Source organism: Temnothorax curvispinosus, unplaced genomic scaffold, assembly GCF_003070985.1.
Source record: "Temnothorax curvispinosus isolate PA1 unplaced genomic scaffold, ASM307098v1 QBEX01001498.1, whole genome shotgun sequence".
Taxonomy (NCBI): Eukaryota; Metazoa; Arthropoda; class Insecta; order Hymenoptera; family Formicidae; genus Temnothorax; species Temnothorax curvispinosus.
Window position 1 is genome coordinate 1,556,673 of NW_020211278.1, and position 22,517 is coordinate 1,579,189.

Sequence of the window (22,517 nt, forward strand, 5' to 3'; positions counted from 1 at the left end):
ACACACACACACACACACGTACACACAGACGCAACGTGGAAAACACTAATAAAACATGTCGTTTTTATCTTAATGGACGCACGTGTATTACGAAATTGACATTTAGACGTACATTATCTATTCCTTCCTGCCATTTTACAAGAAATAAATTTAAGGGAAAAAAGGAAGGAAAAAAAACGAATATTGCGAGAATTATTTCTTAGAGAGCAAAACTATATATTTCAACTTATTTTGATTTCTCGACTGTCATGTACAATTACCTATTGAGTTCTCGATAACGTGTGATTTAATTCATCGTTCTCTCATACCTGTTTCGTTACGTTTCACCGCTTGTCGCGGTTCCGCTTCCGCGGCGAGCGCGAAATGATCAAAGACGCGCCACATTTAGAAAGTCTGGTCACACGTGACGTAACGTGGCACGATAATTATCCCGACCGGCTCTCGCGACTTGACTTATCCTAGTCGATTAACGCGGCATATATTTTTCCCAGGTTCGTACAGTTCACAAGCAAAAGCGGAGGCCCGCAGCATCTCGGGGTCCAGCTGAAGCAGGGGGGTGACATCATCGCCGTGTCCGCGGTCGACTCGCGGATACCGAACACGCTGAAAAAGTTTCTGGAGGGCGGCGATGATCTTGTCAAGAAGGCCAAGAGGTAGGAGAGCGACTTAAACAGCCGGAGACTTCAAACAGTCTCGGAGGAGTGAGGAGTCTGAGGGGTAAACCGCTGAGGGCATTTCGTCGAGGCATTCTAGGAATTACTAGGATTTAGTGGACATTGGTAGGCATTGGTGCGCATTAGTGGGCCCATAAGACCCATTAATGCCCACCAATCCCCACCAATGCTCACCAATGCCCACCAATGTCTACTAATTCCTAATAATTCCTATAAGCAATGCCTCGACGAAATGCCCTCAGCGGTTTACCCCTCTGGAGTCTGTTATATTTTCGCGTGAGAGATTACAATTGTACATTACAATATTTATAAGCGCTTAACGCGATCTGCAATCGTCTAACGTGATGACGTAGTTACTTCTTGTCACTAAAATGTGGACAAATTATGACTGGAAATAATTTGGAGTAGATAAGCAACAAGATAACAGTAATGCTACTCTTCAATTTTTTAATTACTCTCTATTACGGTTTTTTTTTATCATAAATAGTGACCAGAAAACTTGATAATTAAATACGTCAAATTGGACTGATATGATTGGAAGTTTGATCTCGGAATTACTTTACAAGTTATTTTTTTTCTATCTGGAATATATATTCCGATATATACATATAGTATTATGATAACAGGTTGTGCGAGAAAAAAAGAACACAATTATAGTAATGCTACTGTAAGAACCTTGGGAATTAAATTCGTCTCTTGATTGGAGTGATATATGATTAAAAGTTTAACCTTGGTATTGTTTTACAAGTTATTTCTTTCTTGATTTTTGGATATACATTTTTGAAATATCTACTATTATATATATTAACGGGTAATACGAGAAAAGAAAGTGTCCGATCTCAACGTGAATTTGTTTCGCCAGGGACGACGATTTCGACCTAAGGAAGGCAGTAGAGAGGTTGGTGCTTTCACTTTCGGCATTCGATTCGTGTGATAAAGTAGTTATTCCCCCTTTTTTCTTCCCTTTCGGCTAGTTATCTGTACTTGTTCTTCGCCCACGCACATAATATACGATGCCGTTGATCCTCATTTCGCCAGGATATATGAAGCCGCACCTTCGTTAATCGAATTCCTTTTTTCCAACTGTTATCAATATCTTATCAAGTTTATTGATTTTGTATCCAACATTACGTTTATAACAGTCTAGAATTTTCCATTCGTGCTATTAACGGGTATTTTACTAAATTCCGAATTGTTGCATATTTCCAATAAAGCTGCAGAAAGTTGTTAAAAATGAAGTAGGTACATACAAAGCACTCAATCAATTCTTTGCAATCGTGCAAAGTAATTTCTTCTTTCGACGAACGAAAAAAAAAAGAATAAATTCATGTTACAATCCTCTGCGCGATATTTCATGTTCGGCGGAAGAGACGTGAAAGTGACTTATTTGAAACACGAGAGAGGAGCAGTATACATGCTATGATGTAATCAATCATATGATGATTGCGTAACGGAATTTTAATCGTACAAACAAGATTATCGCCTTATCAAAAATTTGGTTTGGCGATGGACATCCTGCTCGCGATCCAAATTATTAATGGGAATTTCCGGGACAAACGGCCTTCCAAACACGAGAAACAGTCATTTATAAATATATATACTCAAGATACACATTATATCTCATTACCGATCTGTACATTCGTCTCTGAACATAACGATTGACAAAAAAAGCCGGACATGTCGCGTGACGAACATGTAATCACACATAAGTGCCTCGTGAATTATTTTCGATCATTAATGGAAGATTGCTATGCGTCACGTCATCACGTGACATTTATAAATCACATACATACATATATTGCATGTTTTCTGTTGTTCGACTTTTATCGATCTCGGCTTAAGTCTCGGCAAACACCATCTCTATCGATTGCAGTCCCGCTTAAATACTAATAAATACGTGTCATTGAGGGAGCTTTTAAGCTTTCGTACAGCGCGTTTTTACATCGGATTTTTGCATCACGCATCGCGCGACATTCAACAATTGAGTCTTATCATTGCAACTAACTCTCGATCAGACGCAACTGTTAATACTAACTTGAGACGGCGCCTTGTACCGCTGCCAATTGGCGGACTCTCAAGCTTCTTTGGGACAGCTAAAATTTTTTAAGTGAAAGCAGCACGCTCCGGTGAATGGAGGAGCCCTTATTTATCAGTCCGTCGTCTGACACGATTGATCAATTAATTTAAAAATAAATGGAAATATAAAATGTAAATGGAAATACAAAATGTACTTTCATTTTTACTTTCAAATTTAATTTATAAATCATGTCAGACGACGTGTTTGACTCTATCAATTCCCCGCAAACTGGGACAAGTGGTAAAAACGACGATAATTGATTCGCTAATAGAATATTCGTTTAATTATATACCTTTGAGGCTTCCAGTTTCGGAACATTCATTTACGCAATGTTGCTTTCGTTTACTGTTAATTCGGCACAGGTCATAAAAACAGGCATGAACATTTCTCCACGCAACATTATTTTATTTATAGAAGAGATAACATTTTTTTTTTCTGTTAAGGTCGAATGTTTCGTACACTTTTCATGTTATAATGTAATAAGCTATATAAAAAATTACTGCTTGCAGTATGTTATAATCGTATGATAGTTGTGTATGATGTTTACTAATAAATCATAAGAATAGTGGTGTAAATTATATTTGTAAATTATTCAGTTTTCACATGTTCCTCTATATTATTAATTAGTTCCTTCCTCTGCAATTTTAAGAAGAAGAGCGGTATTCCTTTGAAAATGATGTAAAGAGAAGAAGCAATTATATCAACAGAACTTATTAGAATAGCATTCTTCTTCTTTTAGAATGTGATACCATATATAATAAAAGTTATTTGAATGAGCATGTTATACTTTATTAATATTGAATGTCTCTTTAAAGAAGTCGTGAAGGTAATTTTGACGCACAAAGGACGCACCAATTTAAAGATTCAAGTTAAATGATAATTTATATTACACGTCTTTCGTGACAACTTAAGACTTTGCCCGCAACTCTGTTACGTTTTTCTGTTACGTAATCTTATCTTTGCGAAGCGTAAATCAATGAGGAAAACATTTGTAAAAACTACGGGCGTGTACGTTGTGGTGCAATTAACCGGAAACGGCGGCACGGCGGAACACAATAGAAATGTAAATCATGCTCGGTGCACCCGCATCAATTTAGCAGCACGGAATTATCGGCGAGATATCGAACGCCAGCAGTAATTGATGAGATTTAGACATAGGAGTAATTAATAGCGTTATTACACGCTTATTGCCGTAGGTCGGATCTCCTATGAAAGCCCGTTTGTTGCGTACACAGAACCGCTGGAATCGCATGTCACTCATCGACAGCGATTACAGTGATTATCAATTAACAAGATTGCGCATGGAACAGGAAATGCGGGACGCATTTCTGCATGCGAATATAGGCCGAATTTCCTCTTTTCCTGTTCTTCGCCGTCTGCTTCCTTCTGCCTCCTTTAATACCGCGAAGCTTATAGACACTCACACCGTAGGAAGAAAAAAAAACGTGCTTAACCAGGCCTCGCGTGCGAGTTGATTAACTTTGAACGGATGATTCCGAAGCCTAATCCAAATGACGCTGACTTGAGCACGATTGATTACAGAATAGTCGCCGAGGGACGGAGCATCACGCCCGAGGTCGACGTGAACTTTCTGGCGCCGGTCACGCGGATGGATAAGCTCGCCTGCATCGGCCTCAACTACAGCGGACATTGTCTGGAGCAAGGTATACCGACTCCGGAGAGTCCGGTAGTCTTTAGCAAATTTCCCAGCAACATCATCGGGCCGCGCGACAACATCCTGCTGCCGAAGATCTCGGACGTAAGTCGACGGCGAACGAGAGGAGGAGGAGGAGAAGGGAAACGCCGCGGCCGGGTCGAAGCGCGGGGTGTCCTCTGATCGCGTCGATTCCGTGTTGTATCTGGAACTGTGTATTTTTAGTCCGCCAGGATTACGTCACGACCCCCCGCTTTCGTTTTCGTTATATCCATTTCAGGCCGTGGACATTGCGCTTTATTGCGGCAGATTTTTCTTTACAAGCGGTTTCTTGCGAGGTCCGTAGCTTGAATACCGGATTGCGGTCGCGTGTCCGATTGTTCGACACACCGTCATTGATTCATTATGTAGCTTGTCCTTGACACTCTGAATAAGTAGGATGCAGCACGTGATGTTTGTACGTTCCGGAAATCGCGCACGCTCGGTCGTATAGCCGGATTAAAGTATGATTGATTTTCAAATTTGCAGAAAGTCGATTGGGAGGCCGAGCTGGCGATAGTGATCGGCAAGAGATGCAAAGGCCTCAGTAATGACGACGTCGAGGACTGTATCTTCGGTTATACGGTAGCGCAGGATATATCGGCGCGCGACTGGCAGAAATCGAAGCGGAACGGCGGTCAATACCTGCTTGGCAAAGCGATGGACACGTTCTGTCCTCTTGGCCCGGCCGTGGTCACCAAGGAAGCGATATGCGACATCAACAATCTGTCCGTGAGGACATGGGTGAATGGCAATTTGAAACAGGACGGCAATACCAGCGAGCTCATCTTCAAACCTCACGAAATAGTCGTCTATCTTTCGCAGTTCGTATTTTTCACGACGATACGCCGACGATGTAATTGAGAATACGCGCAATAACGATGCTAATTAAAAATTTCAGATTTATGACATTGTTACCAGGCGACGTGATTCTTACCGGCACGCCGGCTGGTGTAGGATTCACACGCAATCCACCTGAATATTTGCAGGTATGTTCTTATATTTAATAAATTAATTAAATTATATTCTTCATCATGTGTGTATAATCTGCGTATTTTACACTCAATCGCGTGTTTCAGCGTGGCGATGTACTTGAAACCGAAATCGAGAGTCTGGGACGTCTAAGAAACAAAGTGATCTGAGACCAAAAGACGGAGCATACCTTCGGAAAGCGTTAACAGAACTTCGTGATTTTCATAAGACTGGACTTACGTTCCTTCAGGGATCGACATCCGCGATGACGTTGAATCAAACTAGGATTTGTATTTGTAGGGATTTCGGATACGTATGTAAGAATAGGTACTCTCGAATAATGCCAATAATTTCAGCGCGATTGCGAATGTTTATGCCAGAGGTAGCATCGCCCCTCTTCATTCAGGGCACAAACAGGAAACAGGGTGCCTAACAACATCGATAACGCTAATTTTTTATGTGTCACGTATTTTACGTACTTGTATAATTAAAGCAAGTTGTTTCTACCATATGTTTTTATCTCGTACCATCCCACATAGAATGTCTTAGATTTTCTATTTTGTCGAATAAATCTTTCATAAAATCATATAAAAGATAATTTAAAATATTTGAATAAAACGCGCGAAGGGAGAAATATTATATTTTGATCGCAATATTTATTTGCGTGCAGTAAGCTTTAATTTATGTAAACTACTAAATTGTCAGTGTAAAATAAAATAACATTTTATTGGCACGAACATTAATACGCATATCCAATTATGCAAAATACAGCAAACCATGTATTTGTGATATAATCCGTTTACAAATACAGTTCTATCACAGGAAATGCATCAGCATATATTTATATAAAGTGATGAAATAACAAATATATATTCGGAATTATTATTCGTTATTTGCCAATACATTTTGTCAAATGTAACAAACTTTGCTTGATTTCCATCATGATGTGACCCATTTTTATGCCAAATTAGCATGAATTATAAAAGTACATATTAAGTCATTGATTCATATATACGTTAATCTCAAGTTTAAAATACAAACAAAATCCTAATATACATTTATGCACGTTAGGACTCTACCTGTACATCGCTATTTTGAACAAATTTGTTATACTGTTCTGGAATTCCTTTAAACATTTTCACCTTAGCTCGTATTTGCTTCCAAGTTAATTGATCATGGTTCTTCTTGTCCCTCGACATTGCCTGTACAGAGAACACGCAGATAATCATCTACTTCTTGTGGGGATAATGATGACTTTACTCGCAGAAAATCTCACCTTGTAATCTTCGCCGTACTTCGTTATTAAATAAGTAAGAAACTGCGCTTGTCCCTTCGGTAATTTGAGAAATCGCTCTCTAGGAGCTTTTGCCTCGGCTTCCAGCTTCTCCGCCACGTAACTCTTTGCCGCGGCCACCTTCATCTTTTCGCTCTTGTGTTCCGAATCCTCGTTTCCCGCAACTTTCCTCTTGGCCTCCTCCAGCATCTCGTGCTTTACATTAGGAATTCGCACTGCCTCGTTTGGGTCATACGCCAAACCCATCTTTTTCAAATTGACACGAGTAGACATCTTGTTCTCCCATGCTTTCTTTATTTGATCACTAAAAGTCAAACGTAATAGAGTAAATAAATACTAAATAGCGATTTCGGTATGTTACAATAAGCTTTTGCAGTATGTTGGGTATCAGTTACACAAATTCTAGGTTAGGAAATTTACCATGGGATCTCCGGTAGTTTCCGTAGCTTATCTCGCATCCTCTTTCGATTCACATTTGGATTGAACTTCTTCTTGCGCTTTAGCTTCCTGATTTTTTTTATTTTCATTTTATTTGAGATATTTTCTCAACGCACGTGTGTATACTATCCGCCGATTAAACTCAACAACGCGTTCCTAAAAACATCTGCCGATCCGCGGCGTGTAAAGAAAGTGGTGTAAAGAGAGAAATCGAGCACGTGATTCGTCTAGTTCCGGAAAACGACGCTACACCGCGCATTCGCAATGGTAGCGTGTCGTGAATCAAAATTGCACCTGACATTTTGGTGTTCGTATGCAATTAAAGGCAAAATAAAATAAAAAATATAGTTGATCAAAACAGTTTTAAATTGTTTCAATCAATACCCGTGACGCGCGAATGTTTAGCGCGTATAAATTAAAATGGAGTTAAAATTCGAATAAAGAACTCGCGTCGTTTTTGTATAGCGATCGATAAGCGCGAGGCGTCTTTCGAAACGTTTTTTTTTTACATATGACGATGTTTCGGCATTTTCTGCTCGCTAAATTGAACTCTAAGTTCATTATACAAAAAACTAGAAAAAGATATAGGCGCCCTCTATTGTAATAAACGCATTTTATGTTAAAAAATATTAAACTCTTTCTCTTTCTTTATAGTAATAACTTTAAAAAGACACACAGAAAGCGTACTTTACCCTTTTATTATACGCTTAAGTAAAAAAATCAAACAGTCGAAACAGACAATCGTAAATTTCAATATATATACATATAATCATGAATCCCAGACAAACACGAGCAGAAAATCATTACGAACCGAATTGACAGTTCAATCCCGAGAACCGGATGAAGAAACGGGGAAATATCTATCGAGGGGAAGAAACGTCAAACGGGAAAATGGCAGAGCTAGCACAATATGAGGAGAGACCAACCACCGGAGACGATTCTCCGAGCGAGGCAGCGCTTGACGCGATTGAGGGGCGGAACCCTCGACGGAAACTCGATCCTCTCGAGATGGAATATAGACCCCGACAACCCCCCTGAATGATTCGCGTGGGAGGGGGCAGAGCCGAGCGAGCCGTGCACGTCGGAGTTTTTGATAACTACTATCAATCGACGCGTGATATCCGTGATAAAGACGCGTGTGTATGTAAGTGCTCCGCTTGTCACCGGGAACAAGGCAGCCGCGTGATCGTGAGGTGTCAGTGTATTTCCGGCGATCCCGATGTGAATCGCGATGTCTGCCTCTCTTCCTGTCGCTCATCCCCCTCCCCTTCCCTCGCGCGTCCAGATACTCCCAAAATCGGAACCGAAATCGGAATCGGGATCTGCTCCTCCACGCATTTTTTAAGTCGATTTAGTCTGATAGTACGCCTCTGATTGTGTTTTTTCGTTGATCGCGGTCGAGCAGCGTCCGCGGGCTCTTCTCTCTTTCTCCCCGCTTATCAAGCTCGACGAAGCTCGGGGGAGAGATCGAACAAAGGAACGTGGGACGATGCGCGTCCGGCGCGAATGCGAACGGGTCACGCAAGGATCTTTTTCGTTTGGTCAGACCTAGATTCGGCGTAGTGTTCATTGTGGCAGCTTGCATCACGTAAATATTTTCCCCGGCCGCAGCGCGCGGTCACGTATTGCGCGTATAGGTTCGCTGATAGATTTCCCGGAGTGATCGGCGAGAGAGAGGTGTCGCGTACGATAACCGCTTTAAAAATATCCGCGATATGGAATCTAAATAGTTTTAAAACTAATACGTCACGTCTCCGATAAACGCGGCTCGATTACAATTATTGTAATCTTCGATGATGTTCTACGCGTTCTCGAATTAATAGATAACGGTAGATTACAGTTGACATTACATAAATACGTTATTTACGAGATGTGCAACAAGTAAGTAAATCAGAAACAATTGACGTCCGTTCGTTTAATTTTTAAGGAATCTCTCAAAAAATTCGAGATTTCTTTCTTTTATTTAAATCCAATTTAAAGTTTTCACTTTTACTTTAAAATTTATTCCTGGTTTTAAAAATGAGAACTTTTATGGAAAAAGTTACATAGTTGCGAAAAAAAGCACACGAAACTAAAGCAATTACTGCAATATTTACTATAGTTTCGTATACTTTTTTTCGCAACTATCGTAGTCTTTCTACTGTATTTTTCCGTAAGGGAAAAGTGATCATTTTACAAAACATCTATTCTCAGTAATACCCTATCGAGCTCCGCGCTCACTTGCTCCAATCTGCATTGTTCGTAGTTCTATTGTAATAAAGCCGAACGTACGAGACAAAGTAACACAGCCGTGTAATGCATTCGCGTAATTCGTTAGAGGATAATCCGCTTGGCGATACTCTCCGCTGAACCAGAAGAAGCGGCAAGTGAAACAGCTGCCGATGCGGTCGGACAAACCGGCAGGAACTCGAGAGTGTAACGTGAACGTGTCGGCGCGAATGAATCGCAAGGACCGCGGCGCGATCGCGAGACGGCGAAATAGTGTTCTCATGAATCAGGATCTCGCACATGGTGAGCTCGTCTCGCGATGATAAAGACGTTTACCGTCGTGATCGCCGGTGACGTCGGGACGACGATGCTTCGACGCGATTCCCGATCCGGCGTGACAAAGGACTCGATCTGATACACCGAGATCGCCTTCTGGTCCGCACCCATGGGTTCCCGCAGGATCGTCATGCTGACGATCCTATGGCTGATACATCGGGCGGAGGGCAAAATCACGTGCCGCGAGGTGCAATTGCATCGCGACTGCGAGGCGTTGTGCAGCACGAACCGCGACGGCGTCGTTTCTTGCGAGCTGAGGGTCGCCGTTCTCCTGCCGGCGGATCCAAGATACGATATCTCTCTGCCTAAGGTCCTCCCGGTCCTCGGTAAGAGCTACTGCGAGCATCTCAGACGAACTGGGACCGGCAAACGCGAGGAGTTGAATAAAATCAAATTTTGCCACGCGCCACCCCTCACAAGTTTAGCTTTGTTCGAATCTGTGCACTGTGCAGAAGAGCATATCGGCTTTCTCATTTACAGATTTAGCGGAGTACGAAGCGAGATCGCGGAATCTGTTACCGTACTGGCTGAAGCTGAAGTTCGTGCCGCAAGACGATCATTGCGACGCGATGTACGCGCAAATCGGCGCGATCGACAGCTACTCGCATTGCGTGCACCTGTTTCTTGGGCCGGCATGCGATTATTGCGTCGGTACGTCACTTGAAATTATTTTAATGAATTCTACCGAATCCCCCCGTAAAATATTAATTGCCTGCAGTCTCAAAATAAATGATTCTAAAACCATCTCGGTTTATGCTTTAATCCACATATAAATTACATCCGTTAAAACTGAGTAAGCTGTTTCATTATATATAAGATTTGTTTTAATATATTACATTAAATTTCCGTAATCTTCCGCATAAAGATTTCTGTGTCAAAATGATTTAATTGTAACCGCACTACAAGAGCGGATTTTATAATAATTTTTATGTTTTATATATTCTCCTTTTTTTTATCTTTTTTATATTTTTAAAATATAAAATATTTTTAACATATGGCATATTTCTTCTGAGCTGTTCTTCTTTTATTTTTTATACTGTTTCCATTATTGTGGTATTATTTAAGAGTTTTCTTTCAGCGGTCGTCGGCAGAGTGGTCAAATTTCTTGGAGCACCTTTAATTACCACAGGAGGCTTTACTTTCGATTTCACCGAGAAAAAAGTCGAATGTAAAGATGAATACTTCATGACCACAAGAATCGGAAGTTTGGCCTTCAGGGACATCGCCAATTTTTTTGTCGCTATGATGAATCGGTATGTATTTATGAGTCAAAGTTTATGCAATATCTATCGATTAAAAATTGATGTAATAAATATTTTGTCTTTATGTGTTTCTTCAAAAAGAGGTTGATATATTAAACAAATTATATTACAAACAGACAATTATATTACAAATGTGATTATTTGACGATTATAAGAAAACTAAAAGTTGAAGGATCATAACAAAATTTTCTTTTCCTTTTTCCTTCCTATGAATTAGTTACAAGTGGCGAAAAGTGCATCTTGTTTATGCAACAAACGGGCAAAATCAAGTCGGTGGTAGACATACGTGTCAGCTTATGATGAAGTCAATGGTTGAATTCATCAAGAAGGAGCATGATATTACTTATGGCACTTTCGACGTCGAAGCTACGACTCCCAATGATTATCCGGAGGCCTTGAGAGATCACGTTAGCAATTCGTACGGTGGTGAGTGACTTTTTTTAAAATTAATTATTATATAACACTTAAATCAAGTTTTTGAAAATATTATATCGGAAAGATGATTCATTGAGACGTCGAAAAAAAGCATTTCAATATAAGTTCGATATTTACCCAATTAAGTTATACGTCTGCGTGCACAAATATTTTAAGATAAATAATGGAAAATAAATTCTACATAAAATATCCTTTTAAACAGTAAGAAAAGTGTATGAAACAATTAAAAAAAAAGTTAAATTAAATTTTATGAAAAATGCAAGGGTATTATCACTAATCAGTAAAAGTAACAAGCGGAAAAGTTGCTTCTTTTGCGTCTTTAGACGTCAATTAACAAATAGCTGGATTTAACATTCAGATCATCTATGAATAAAATTGTTATAAAAAAGTATAAGGAGCTTTCCGAGAAATTACTTCGTCAAGATATCTAAAGGGTTAATTACCGATATATATATATTCATTTATCTAACGATATAATTATATTCCACTGTCATTCTTCCTCATACGAAATACCACACTATCGAAATCAGATTAAAAAGATATTAATCATCATGTTTATCCTTATTTATCGCATACCACGGGTTTAAGTGATCAAGTCGTAGACAATGACGCTTCAAGTGCTGTAAACAAGTATTTAATTATAAACGTCGTTGTCTTGAAATGTCGAATCTATGATAAAAATATCTTCCTACGATCCTTTTCAAAAAGCATATGGTTGCATAAAGTTTAATATGCAATAAATAAATAAAAAATTAACAATTATAAGATTATAATTCAACAGTCAATTTTGTTGCGAGTGCACTTTGATCAAATACATCTGAAATTAATGTGTATGGATCTTATCAGTATCTTACATTGGCGACAAAAAAAGATTGCTTTTAATCGTCGGAACTTTCTAAATGTGTACTATATTATAGGAATTTTATTGCATTTTTTAAACAGTGTATAGTAATTACTAATCAACACTGAATAATTTGATAAAAATATATTGCTTCTGTATATATTCTTGAATTGTCCCATAATGTTAGCGGAGGCTTTAAGCGTTCGCAATAAATTTAATTATAATCAATATATTTCGAGTGACGTGAGAGAAAGATGATACATTCCGCGCATTAATCATTTCGAGTGGTTTCACCACAGTTATGATTCTCTCATTTCATTCGCTTCTTTTAATGCTAAATATCATGATGATATAAAACGCTTTTGAATGATATGTATATATATTAAAATAAATATATTTTAAAAATATAATTAATTTTATATTTATAGAATAATTACTATTTATAAAGTTGAAATATGTATTAAGTCTATTTACTATAATATATACTATGGTATAATAATGTATGTACAATATAAATAAAATTAATTATGTTTTTTAAAATTACGTTGCTGTTGAACAACGTTGTTATATTACATAGATTTTATCAATTCTAAATTCTAACTAAATTCAATGTGAAAGCACTAGGAAGAAAATCCAATTATCAGATGCGGAAAATGTAATCTATTAATATAAGTGGAGCTTTCAGTTGAAATATTGCTCGTTTATAATATCTTTAACGGATAAGAAAGTATTTGCGTAATTTTTTGTTTAACTCTTTTTAATCATTAGGCGAATCGTGCCTTATCATATCTCATTTCGTACGTTATCGCGTAACTTATCATGCTTGGACATTTCTATTATTGATATCTTCTCACACGGCTTTACACGTCACAACGTCTATATTTAAACATTTCCTTAATGAACTTACAAGATTATCGCTATTTAAAGTGTTACAAGGATTTTCGCTCGGAATTATCCCTTCGAAGATAACTAGACCTATTTGTGCGTCAACGTGACACTACGTAATAAAATAAATAATGTAAAAATAAGTTTATATATAAAAAATAATATAAAAATAGCTTGCAATAAATAATACTTCACACACGTTGTATGGGTAATGGATAACATATATTTTATTAAGATACGTTCTGTAAACAAAGTGTCGAGGAAAAAGATCAAAGTTTGCAGTATTGATGAATATTAATCGATGAGTCTCGAGTGTTTTATCAACTGTCGAATGTGTCGTCTCATCACACAAAATTCATCAGAGCGTTTTTACATCGGTAAAAATTGTTGGCAATAACTTATGCGATTTTGCAAAACTTTGGAAAATTCCAAACCGTGCATTCAAGAAGTACATGTTATAGGAGCATGTCATGTGCACACGTACGGCAATTATGCACATTTAAAATCTTTTAAATCTAAAGTTATTACACACACTTTATAACATTCTTACAACTTTTTTGCAAAGCAAATAATTTATTACTGTTACGCGAGAAGCGTGCTAGTTGAGTAAATCACAACGTAATTTTGCAATCCGTAATTTTATTGTATCATGAAAAAATTTGTGCAAGAATATATAGAAAATTGTTTGTACAAATTGCTTGACAAGAGTATATAAAAATGATTTTGAAAATTGAAGAACTTTCTGGATATGTCACTCTCGTGTCATCCTCAAAACGCAGAGCAGAGTGATATTTGTGAATGTCGTCGATACATTATGCATAAAACGCATTGGTCATAAGTGCCTATTTGCATATGTTCACGTGTACGTGTCGTGTGGTAACACATATGCCCTGAAAGAATATGCAAATAGGCACTTACGACACTTTTCCGCGTGTTACATAAATATTGTACTTTTTTATGGTACATGCAACAAGGTTGATGACATGAGAGCATTAAGCTCGGAAGCAACCATTGTTGGGAGCGACGTCTCTCATAATAAAGACATTAGCCGCCCATTAGCGAATGCTTTTAAGTTTTTCTTCGACTCCGTACCATTTTTTCGTCAGAAGAAATGGTACGGAATCTTAAGAAAAATCTTTAACGAATCGATTATCAATTAACAAATGCGAATTTTTTATTCGAGAAGATTACTTTGGATTACTTTGGGTTTTCTACTTACATTTCATTACTCATGATTTTCTCGATCAAAATGGAGATCACTTTTTCTTAACAGAAATTATTTAGACATTTTTTTATATTTTTTCTACATTTTTTGAAACATTTTTATGATATGATCTTAAATTAAAGCGTTAAAGTGAAAGCGCATACAAATATCCAAATAAAATCATAAATTATCCAACCACGAGCAAGATAATGCTATAGTTAAATTCTATAAATAATATTTTTAACATGTCTTGTGCTTAAAATAATATATTTTTAAAAATCTACATTACATCTATAACACTAAATATTTTTTAATATTAAGGTAAAGGTACCAATACCCGGACACTTAAGCATAGGAAATGTACCAATACCTGGACACGTATCTGTGTCTGGATACCTTTAAAAAAACATAAATATATGAAAATAAACGTTTGGATATTATAACTTAAGTTTCAAACTACAAGAAAAAATACTTTTATCTTTGATTTTAATACGCGTTATACTTATAAATAATAAAGGTGTCCGGATATAGGTACATGTCCGGGTATTGGTACCTTTACCTTACTGCTGTATTGATTTGCCGTTATCTATATAAATGTATCCTAAAATCGTGTGACAGACGAATTCCTTTCTCTCTTTCTCGCTTTCTCTCTCTCTCTCTCTTTCACACGGTTGGAAATCTATTTTTAATGATAAAAGGACTACGTAGGCAACTCTTGCGTAAATGACACGATCGACAGTTCTTTCACTTCGAAGATCAGAAAGCTGACCTTGACAGGAGACTTATGATATATAGCAAGAACACGCGCTCAAAACGACGATTACGAAAGAGCCTAGAATAGAACCGAAAATAATTATGGACTTAATAATCAGATGTTAATGATACATGTATTTAAAGTTGCATAGCACACTACTATTATATATTTTTGAAAAGTTCAAAAGTATGATTATTGCATCTAATATATCAGTAAAAAATCTTTTTGATTTAATAAAATAAATATTAAAAAATAACCTCTCTCTCTCTTTCTCTCTTTGTGTTTTATCTCTTAATTTTTTAATAATATTACATATACGTTTGAAAATTGATGAATAATAGAGATTTATATATAATCAAAAGAAACATATATAGTTGATGATTGCAATCTTCGATTTATCGATAAATTCCACTCGGTATTGTCACGTATGTGATTTTTGATACTGTGAAATCTATTTCTCCGCCAATATTTGCGGGCATGCAGGTAGGGTGACGTTATCTATATACAAAAGTATGCGATAGAAAGATGTCCCATTATAGATTTTTGTCGGAGATATTTGCACTCAACAAATTTCTCCGCTTCTTATAGTGCTAGATTTCTGTTTACAAGATAAAATTTGCATTCTTTTAGTGACCATGACATTCTTGACGCAAAAATAAATTTTTAGCATGACATTTTTTGCTAACTTTATAGGAGAAAAACGTAATAAAAATCTGAAAGAATTTATAGTAAAATTTTATAAAATATTATTTGCCACTATTTTGAATTTCAGGTCTACTAAAAATATTTTATATTGCGTCACGCATAATGCTTACAATATTCAATTCTGTTGAGAAATATAACACTAAATTCGTCAAGGGGTATCTCTCCCCGAGATATCTTCTGGCGGATCTGCGGATCTCTCTACAGTGTTTCACAAATTGAAGGCGTATGATAATTGCATGACGTTTTTTAAAAGGACGAAAACCAAAGTTGCGATTATCACTTTTGACCTGAAGCCCTTTAAACACTCCGGACGCACTCCATGGCGATTCGATGCGAAATGAAAGGTGTGGTGTGCACGGAGGGTATTCGAAAGGATTGACGCATGCGTTCCACTTCCTCGTTGTGCTTCCTTCGTGGAGGCGCACAGCAATATCCACCTACACGATCTCGGAGTGGCGTGCTCGCCTGGAGCGAACTGGCCGCGCGATGTGGGGGTGCGATAAAGAGGGAGGACCGGCGGCGAAGATAGACCGATAGACAGATCGGGAGGTGGATAAGGAGAGAAAAGGCACGAGAGGGCGGCGGAGGGATCGAAGGGTGGAAGGGAGAGAGAGAGAGAGGGAGAGAGAGAGAGAGAGAGAGCTGGAGGCAGGAAGAGTGCGGCAGAGAGCGAGGGGAGATGAGAACAGAGAGGAGGAGGAGCGATCGTCGACTTCGGTGGGCGATCCGGAGCACCGTGCTTTCCTTCGGTTCGCTCTCAGTTTCAATCGCGCGTTCCGAGCTTGCTCCAGAAGAGCGCGAACTGAGGAGCCGGAGAGATCGGCGATCGGCGGGAAACAGAGCCGATACCTAAGTTCGCGGTGGTCCGCGAAACAATGAGCCACCTTGAAGTATGAGTAACGAGGAATCGAGAAATCAGCCCGATCGCGCGTCGATCGATTTCGATCGCGAGGCCAGAAACCGGCTATCTTCGAGAGATGTGACTCGTGCGACAACGTGCTCCGGGACGCGATCAAATGAAAAATCCGCGAAATGGTGAATCCAATTGATCTTGCTCGCGAATACAGTTGGATACAGTAAGGAAGTTGATCTGTCAGTGAAAGAACGATTAGACAACGTCGTATCGCGGCCGAGCGTTCCTTAGCGATATATCCGGTACGCGCGTGTCTCTCACCATTAAAAAGAACATCGGCAAGACGTGTAAGGTCTTTTCTCTGTCTACGGTAAAGAGCGATCTCCGAGACATCTCGAGTTCGAAATTGTTCGTTCGTGCGTGTAGCTGTCTCTGTGCTGCCGGCTCTCTCGACCGGAAAGCACGTGACATTACTCCACTGGATATTCGAGACACTCTTTTCCATTTATATAGGAAAGGATCTGAACTTGATCCTTGTGCGAATTGATCAGTCTAATCACGTTTACGATTGGCGCATTTCGCGAAATTCCCAGGAAACTTGGTGTTAATTCTAGTAAAATACCTACGTATTTTTCGCTATTTAATTTCGAATTTCGTGGAAAAGGTACATTTGGTATTATTACATACACCTATACAACAGAAAATTCAAGTCTTTTCTGTGTGCGTGATAATTGAAGGTTTAAATTACGCGTTACGACGGAAAGAATGGACCAAATTCTACAAATTGTAAGATCCGTTTTAAATAGTTGGCGTGATTTTTATATCTGCGCAAAATTGAAATTATAAATTAGAGAGTTTTATTTTCGGTGCGTCTCGTATCACTTAATTAAAAATTTATGAAAAATTTTAAGTTCTATTTCCACACACATAACATGTGTGCAAAACGTCATTAAATAATAAGATTAGAAAAAAATACGCGTGCGATACATATAATTATTGCAATCAATTCCGAGTTCTTTTATCGCATCCCGGAAAAGAATAACAGTCCATGATTTCGACTTCGACCGGCACACTAGCTGTTACCGTCCTTGGCTACTGATGTTCGGCAAGAAATCGTGACGATGTTCGATACAAATTGTCCTGTTTTTTCTTTCTGGAACATCAATCGTCGACGCGAGAACGAGCGAGACAATCGCGCGCGATGCGAGTCATAAAGAGTCGTGCTAATGTTCCCTCCGCGCAAATTGACTGGAGAACAGCTGCTACGGTAATAAATTTCGAGTCTTTTGCATTTCGCTTTTTCGACGTTGACATATATCGGCGACGGAAGCAAATATATTCGTGTACACAACACACACGGCCGATCTAGTCTTTACTTCGCTCCGAAATACCTTTTTTTTCGCCGTCGCGATGGAGCGCGAACGATCTCTTCAATGCGGATCCGTCGAGGTCGTTTGTTATGCGAATTTTATGCGATCTCCCTTCGTTGCAAAAAGAGAACTTTAGAACAGTTTGATCTCGCCCTTGCGATGGGTTAGTTCGTGACTTTCATAAGTAAAACGAGATTGCATACCTAATTCAAAACTGATACTGAACGCCAAGGCTCCACATACAGGGTATCAAATATGAGAGCGAATGCAAATATCAATCGATGAAGAATCAATTAACACGTTGATTAGTGATCATCCATGACCGGTTATCGTAATTTTGCAAAACACTTGTGAAAGATAATTGCTGTTTAATATAAAGTTATGAATATAAATAACCACATATAATAATATCACATAAAGTGCGCTATTAAACACATTACCCATAAGAGCACAGTTTTATTTAATCATATTATATAATATTTTATCATATTATATGTGTTAAGATAAAAATGTAAATTTTTTCGTGATATGTACAGTAAGATATAAATGACTCGTCGAGCAGACAAGTGTTAAAATAAGTATTCTTGAGTAATTTACTTCTTTATTTAGCAGCCAAGATTTAAACTTTTAAATTGTGTTATTTAAAATTAATAACACACAAAAGCGGAATGTTTGAGGAAAAGTTAACAATGATCAACTGTAACAAATAGCAAGTTATCTTGTTTTAGTTTACATAATTACATAATAATTAGTAATAGATTATCTTATTACATATACATCACTTTAAATAATAGAAATTAAACGAATTAAAAAGTTTCACTAATTTATCTATATTTTATTAATTTGTTTTTGAATCTGATTCTCGCATATATTTCCATGCATGTTGTTTATATTTTGGACGAGATACATTTTTTATAGTCGCGACGAATCGCGAATGGATGATACCGAGATGCTGTCTCACATAAATTCACGAATTTACGATGCAACGGGGCGCCGTAAAGACTATACAGTAGTTTAGCTTTACCTTGCGGAGAGATTAGGGAATGTACTTTTCGAAAATTAAGCATGATTACGTAATTTGGAACTTCCATTTTGACCGCGCTTTGAGTACAGCTTGTTGTACTTTCGGATGTGTACACAAAATGTGATTGTCAGTGATCCAATTAATTTCCAACTTTGTCATTCTTGAGGAGAAAACACGATTAAACTTCGCGCGATACGCCGTACTTTCCGACCTTCCTCATTAAATCTTAAACAAATCAGATCTTACTCGCGCTAATCCGAAAACTCTAAGAATTCTCTTGTTATCGATTACATAATAAATCTTATTAAACGCGCCTTAAGGGAATTTTTCATAAGTTGCGTATCTACAAAGTTGATATATCGCGATGTCGCCAGTTCGTGTAAGCAATTCGATAATCTGGTTGAATTCCGGTTCATGCGGGCCTCGAGGTACTGTGTGACGTCAATGGTACCTGAACGGTAAAAGCAGGAAAATGCAAAAACATTTCTTTAATCAAGAGTGTCGCTTTTTGCATTGCAGGGTATATGGTCACGTCTTTCGTTTTTGTGTCTATCTTGCGCGAAACGCTACGAAAACGAGAATAACGAAATGTCAGTATTACGGTGACACCCATCTCGTTATATGTATTCCATCTCGTTGCGAGCAGCCGCCGAGTATATAGTTATTGAAGAAATCCCGAATTGCATTCGTTGCGTATCATATAGTGAGCGCGGACATGTGTAAACGTCGGTGCGATTTCTCGTTCGGAAATAGGTACGTGTGCCGAATGAAAATGCACACGTCCACATGTACACGCGCGGGATATGAAAAAGGCGCGATGGCAGGCTGTTATACACTTTGTGCACTTGACAAACTTGGAAAACGAGGGACACGGGTAAAAATAACTGCGATCGCTGAATAAGAAAAATGAGAGATAGAAAAATAAGAAAAAATTCAGCCATCTCTCTAGTCTCCTTGCATTTTCAGAGAAAAATAGAGCGTAAAAAATATCTTATACTTTTACTTCAACTTAATATTTTAATTAGTGTAGCTCTCTTTTAGTGCGTGGAGTTTATTCGCGGCTGCCGAATATTCGTTTGTCTTTCAGAAGAATTCCGAGAGAATTTCTCTCTCTCGCCTGTGTATACACATATTTCTTATAACCCTCGTTTTATTTGATTCAGGATCTCTTAAGGGGGAATCAGAAGTTTTGTGTCAAAAAAACTGAAGACCAACAACCAGTTGGAGACACGGCGATAGGATCAATCCTATCTCGAAAAGCCTATAAAAAATGATTTAGTATCTGCGGGAAAGTCATTTAACTTTTTACATTTACCAAGTTCTTGTATTTGCTTCCGTGTTTTAAACGACGTGGAGCACATGAAATATTAGAATACATTCAAAATTCTTCGTATTCGCGCAATTTTTATTTGCAACTCAATATCAGCAACTATATTTTTCTTATTTACAAAACTTTTTCATTCATAAATCATCACTAACGAAAGTAATGAAATAATAGATAAAAAGAGAAACAATTTTTAACATTCTTGTTTTGAATAAAAATCAATTGCAACTTTTATTTTAGCAATGTAATCGTGAATAAAAAAATCAATTGCAACATTTATTTTAATATAAACTAAATGAAAGAGATAAAAACTGGAAAACGCGTTTTCATTTCCTGGTTATTTATTTTGATATCAAGCTTCATCATTCTATATATTTCTCTTCTGCACTACTCGCGATTTCCATATTCATGACATTTTGCGGAATGTTGAATTAAATTTACGCGAATTTAGTTATTTTAATACATACATATGTATATATACACACACTCTAATTTCGTATTATTCTTTCCCTATATTACAACGTTTATTAGCTAATCCTGTTATATACCCGGCGCTAGAGTTCGAATTTTGCATATTTTCTTTTCTCTAAAACCATTTCCTATCCAATCTGATTTTGCAGAATGTATACTATATTATATATCGAGGTTATACTCTTTTTGTCAGAGAGAAAGCTTATTTTATCCCAGTCAACATATTTACATAGATATAATATTTAAATTTTAACAAAAATATACATTTTTATTCTAGAATTTTTTCATCAAAAAATTATATAGAGCTAGTAGTACGCAAATAAAATATAAAATAAAAGCGATCTATAATTCTATCAAAATATTTATAAGTACTTTATTGTAAGTAGTAAACCAGAAGATGTGCGAGGACATCGTAACAGACATGTATGCATACGATTGAACATTTGATGGCTATCAGTTTCTGTTAGGAAAATCCACGGAAAACGGAGAATTCACGGATGCACATATCCCCCGAACTTTTCTCTTTGGGTTGTAGCGACGGAAGCGCGTATTTACGAAAGTTTCTGGAGTTTGCTCGTATGACATTGAATGTCTGCCTCGCGTAACAACGCGTCGAGCGCGCGATGAAAGATGATGGTACGTTCGCGGGGTGTCCCGTCAGCCCGTTCGTTGCCGAGATCCAAGCGCGATAGATACGAGCCACAAAGTTGAGGAATACGAGGATAAAGTCGTCGACGCGCGTGGAATTTTTTTTATGACATCGTAACTCGAGCGCCAAGCACTTTTCGGGAAATTTTTCAGTGTGCTTTATGATACGGCCGATGCGGCCTGCGCTAAAAGCAGCTTTTGAGCATATTTCGCAGTTATACGTTTCGTCTGTGCATTAAGTTGCGCTAAATTGCGTCACGGTTAATGGCTCGGCTATATCGCGCGAGTAATATTGACGTGTGCTTGTACGAGTACTTAAAAAAAAGTGATCGTATCACTTACGCGCGAAAGACATTTTTTAAATTTTATTTGCGATATATTTGTGCCAATTAATTAATCTCGTTTATCTCGTAATTAAAAATAAATGCAGTAAATTGAGATGTAATGAATTTCTCACATGATTCGGATATAAATAATAACTGAAACGCTTTAAATTCCTGAGTGAGTTTTTATCAAACTTGAGGCTATAAATATTGACGGGCGGTAATTAACGGTGAAGGAGAGCCCTATAAAATAGAATGGAGAGCGATAAGCTCTTCGAAAGCTGCGTGTATTACATATGTCGCTCTTTTTGCGCCGTGCTATGCACATTCCAAATGCGTAGAGCACGTCATTCAGGAAACGTACAAAGCTTTTGACGATTTGCACATTTGATATTCACACCGCGCGGATAAAGTTCACGCGAGCGAATGTATAAAGCAAGGTAGCGTCACAAGTACAATACAATAGGGTAGTCTTCGCGCGCGGCATCGCGGCTCGCGTTTCGTTATGCGGTTCGTAATTAATGTCACATTGACATCGACGCGATGCACCTCGATTGCATTTCGTTTAAGCGCGTTTGACGGATCGCGTTTCTTTGCGGGCGACGGCGGTTTCGATTAAATTCATCAACGGTAAATACTGGGCGGGCGTTTTCATCGGACGCGATCGTCATTACAATTTCTCGATGATGATCGTAATATTTATTCGGCCGTCCCGGAGGGAAAGGT

General features: G+C 37.9%; 3 protein-coding genes across 11 annotated transcripts in view; 2 read left to right on the top strand and 1 right to left on the bottom strand.

Moving 5' to 3' along the window:
• The window catches only part of LOC112465011 (fumarylacetoacetate hydrolase domain-containing protein 2), a 6,250-nt gene extending 325 nt beyond the window's left edge, over positions 1-5,925 (top strand). The window contains exons 2-7 of one of the 2 annotated variants that reach the window (XM_025032370.1): positions 492-653; positions 1,537-1,572; positions 4,294-4,510; positions 4,934-5,268; positions 5,346-5,433; positions 5,524-5,925. In XM_025032370.1, the coding sequence (XP_024888138.1) occupies positions 492-653; positions 1,537-1,572; positions 4,294-4,510; positions 4,934-5,268; positions 5,346-5,433; positions 5,524-5,586 (901 nt within the window). In that variant the 3' untranslated portion in view covers positions 5,587-5,925. The remainder of the gene's footprint in view (positions 1-491; positions 654-1,536; positions 1,573-4,293; positions 4,511-4,933; positions 5,269-5,345; positions 5,434-5,523) is intronic. The other variant, XM_025032379.1, reaches the window with a different exon arrangement.
• Positions 5,926-6,117: 192 nt separating this feature from the next.
• On the bottom strand, positions 6,118-7,321 carry LOC112464752 (nucleolar protein 16). 2 transcript variants are annotated; one of them, XM_025031929.1, is made up of 4 exons: positions 7,131-7,321; positions 6,693-7,014; positions 6,454-6,618; positions 6,118-6,416 (listed from the first exon to the last, which is right to left on the bottom strand). In XM_025031929.1, the coding sequence occupies exons 1-3, from the start codon at positions 7,235-7,237 to the stop codon at positions 6,484-6,486; spliced, it is 564 nt and encodes a 187-aa protein (XP_024887697.1). In that variant the 5' UTR covers positions 7,238-7,321; the 3' UTR covers positions 6,118-6,416; positions 6,454-6,483. The 2 variants fall into 2 exon arrangements, with proteins under 2 accessions (XP_024887697.1, XP_024887688.1); XM_025031920.1 differs by having other exon boundaries at positions 6,118-6,618.
• Positions 7,322-8,296: 975 nt separating this feature from the next.
• The window catches only part of LOC112464556 (atrial natriuretic peptide receptor 1-like), a 94,455-nt gene continuing 80,234 nt past the window's right edge, over positions 8,297-22,517 (top strand). For 3 of the 7 annotated variants that reach the window (XM_025031605.1, XM_025031614.1, XM_025031622.1), the window contains exon 1: positions 16,555-16,978. Coding sequence is in view for 3 of the 7 variants with exons in the window: in XM_025031656.1 (XP_024887424.1) it covers positions 9,802-10,018; positions 10,173-10,343; positions 10,771-10,945; positions 11,172-11,380 (772 nt within the window). In the remaining 4 variants the exon portion in view is untranslated. Of the gene's footprint in view, positions 9,030-9,393; positions 10,019-10,172; positions 10,344-10,770; positions 10,946-11,171; positions 11,381-16,554; positions 16,979-17,021; positions 17,296-22,517 lie in introns of those variants that run through there. The other 4 variants (XM_025031656.1, XM_025031642.1, XM_025031650.1 and 1 more) reach the window with 4 other exon arrangements.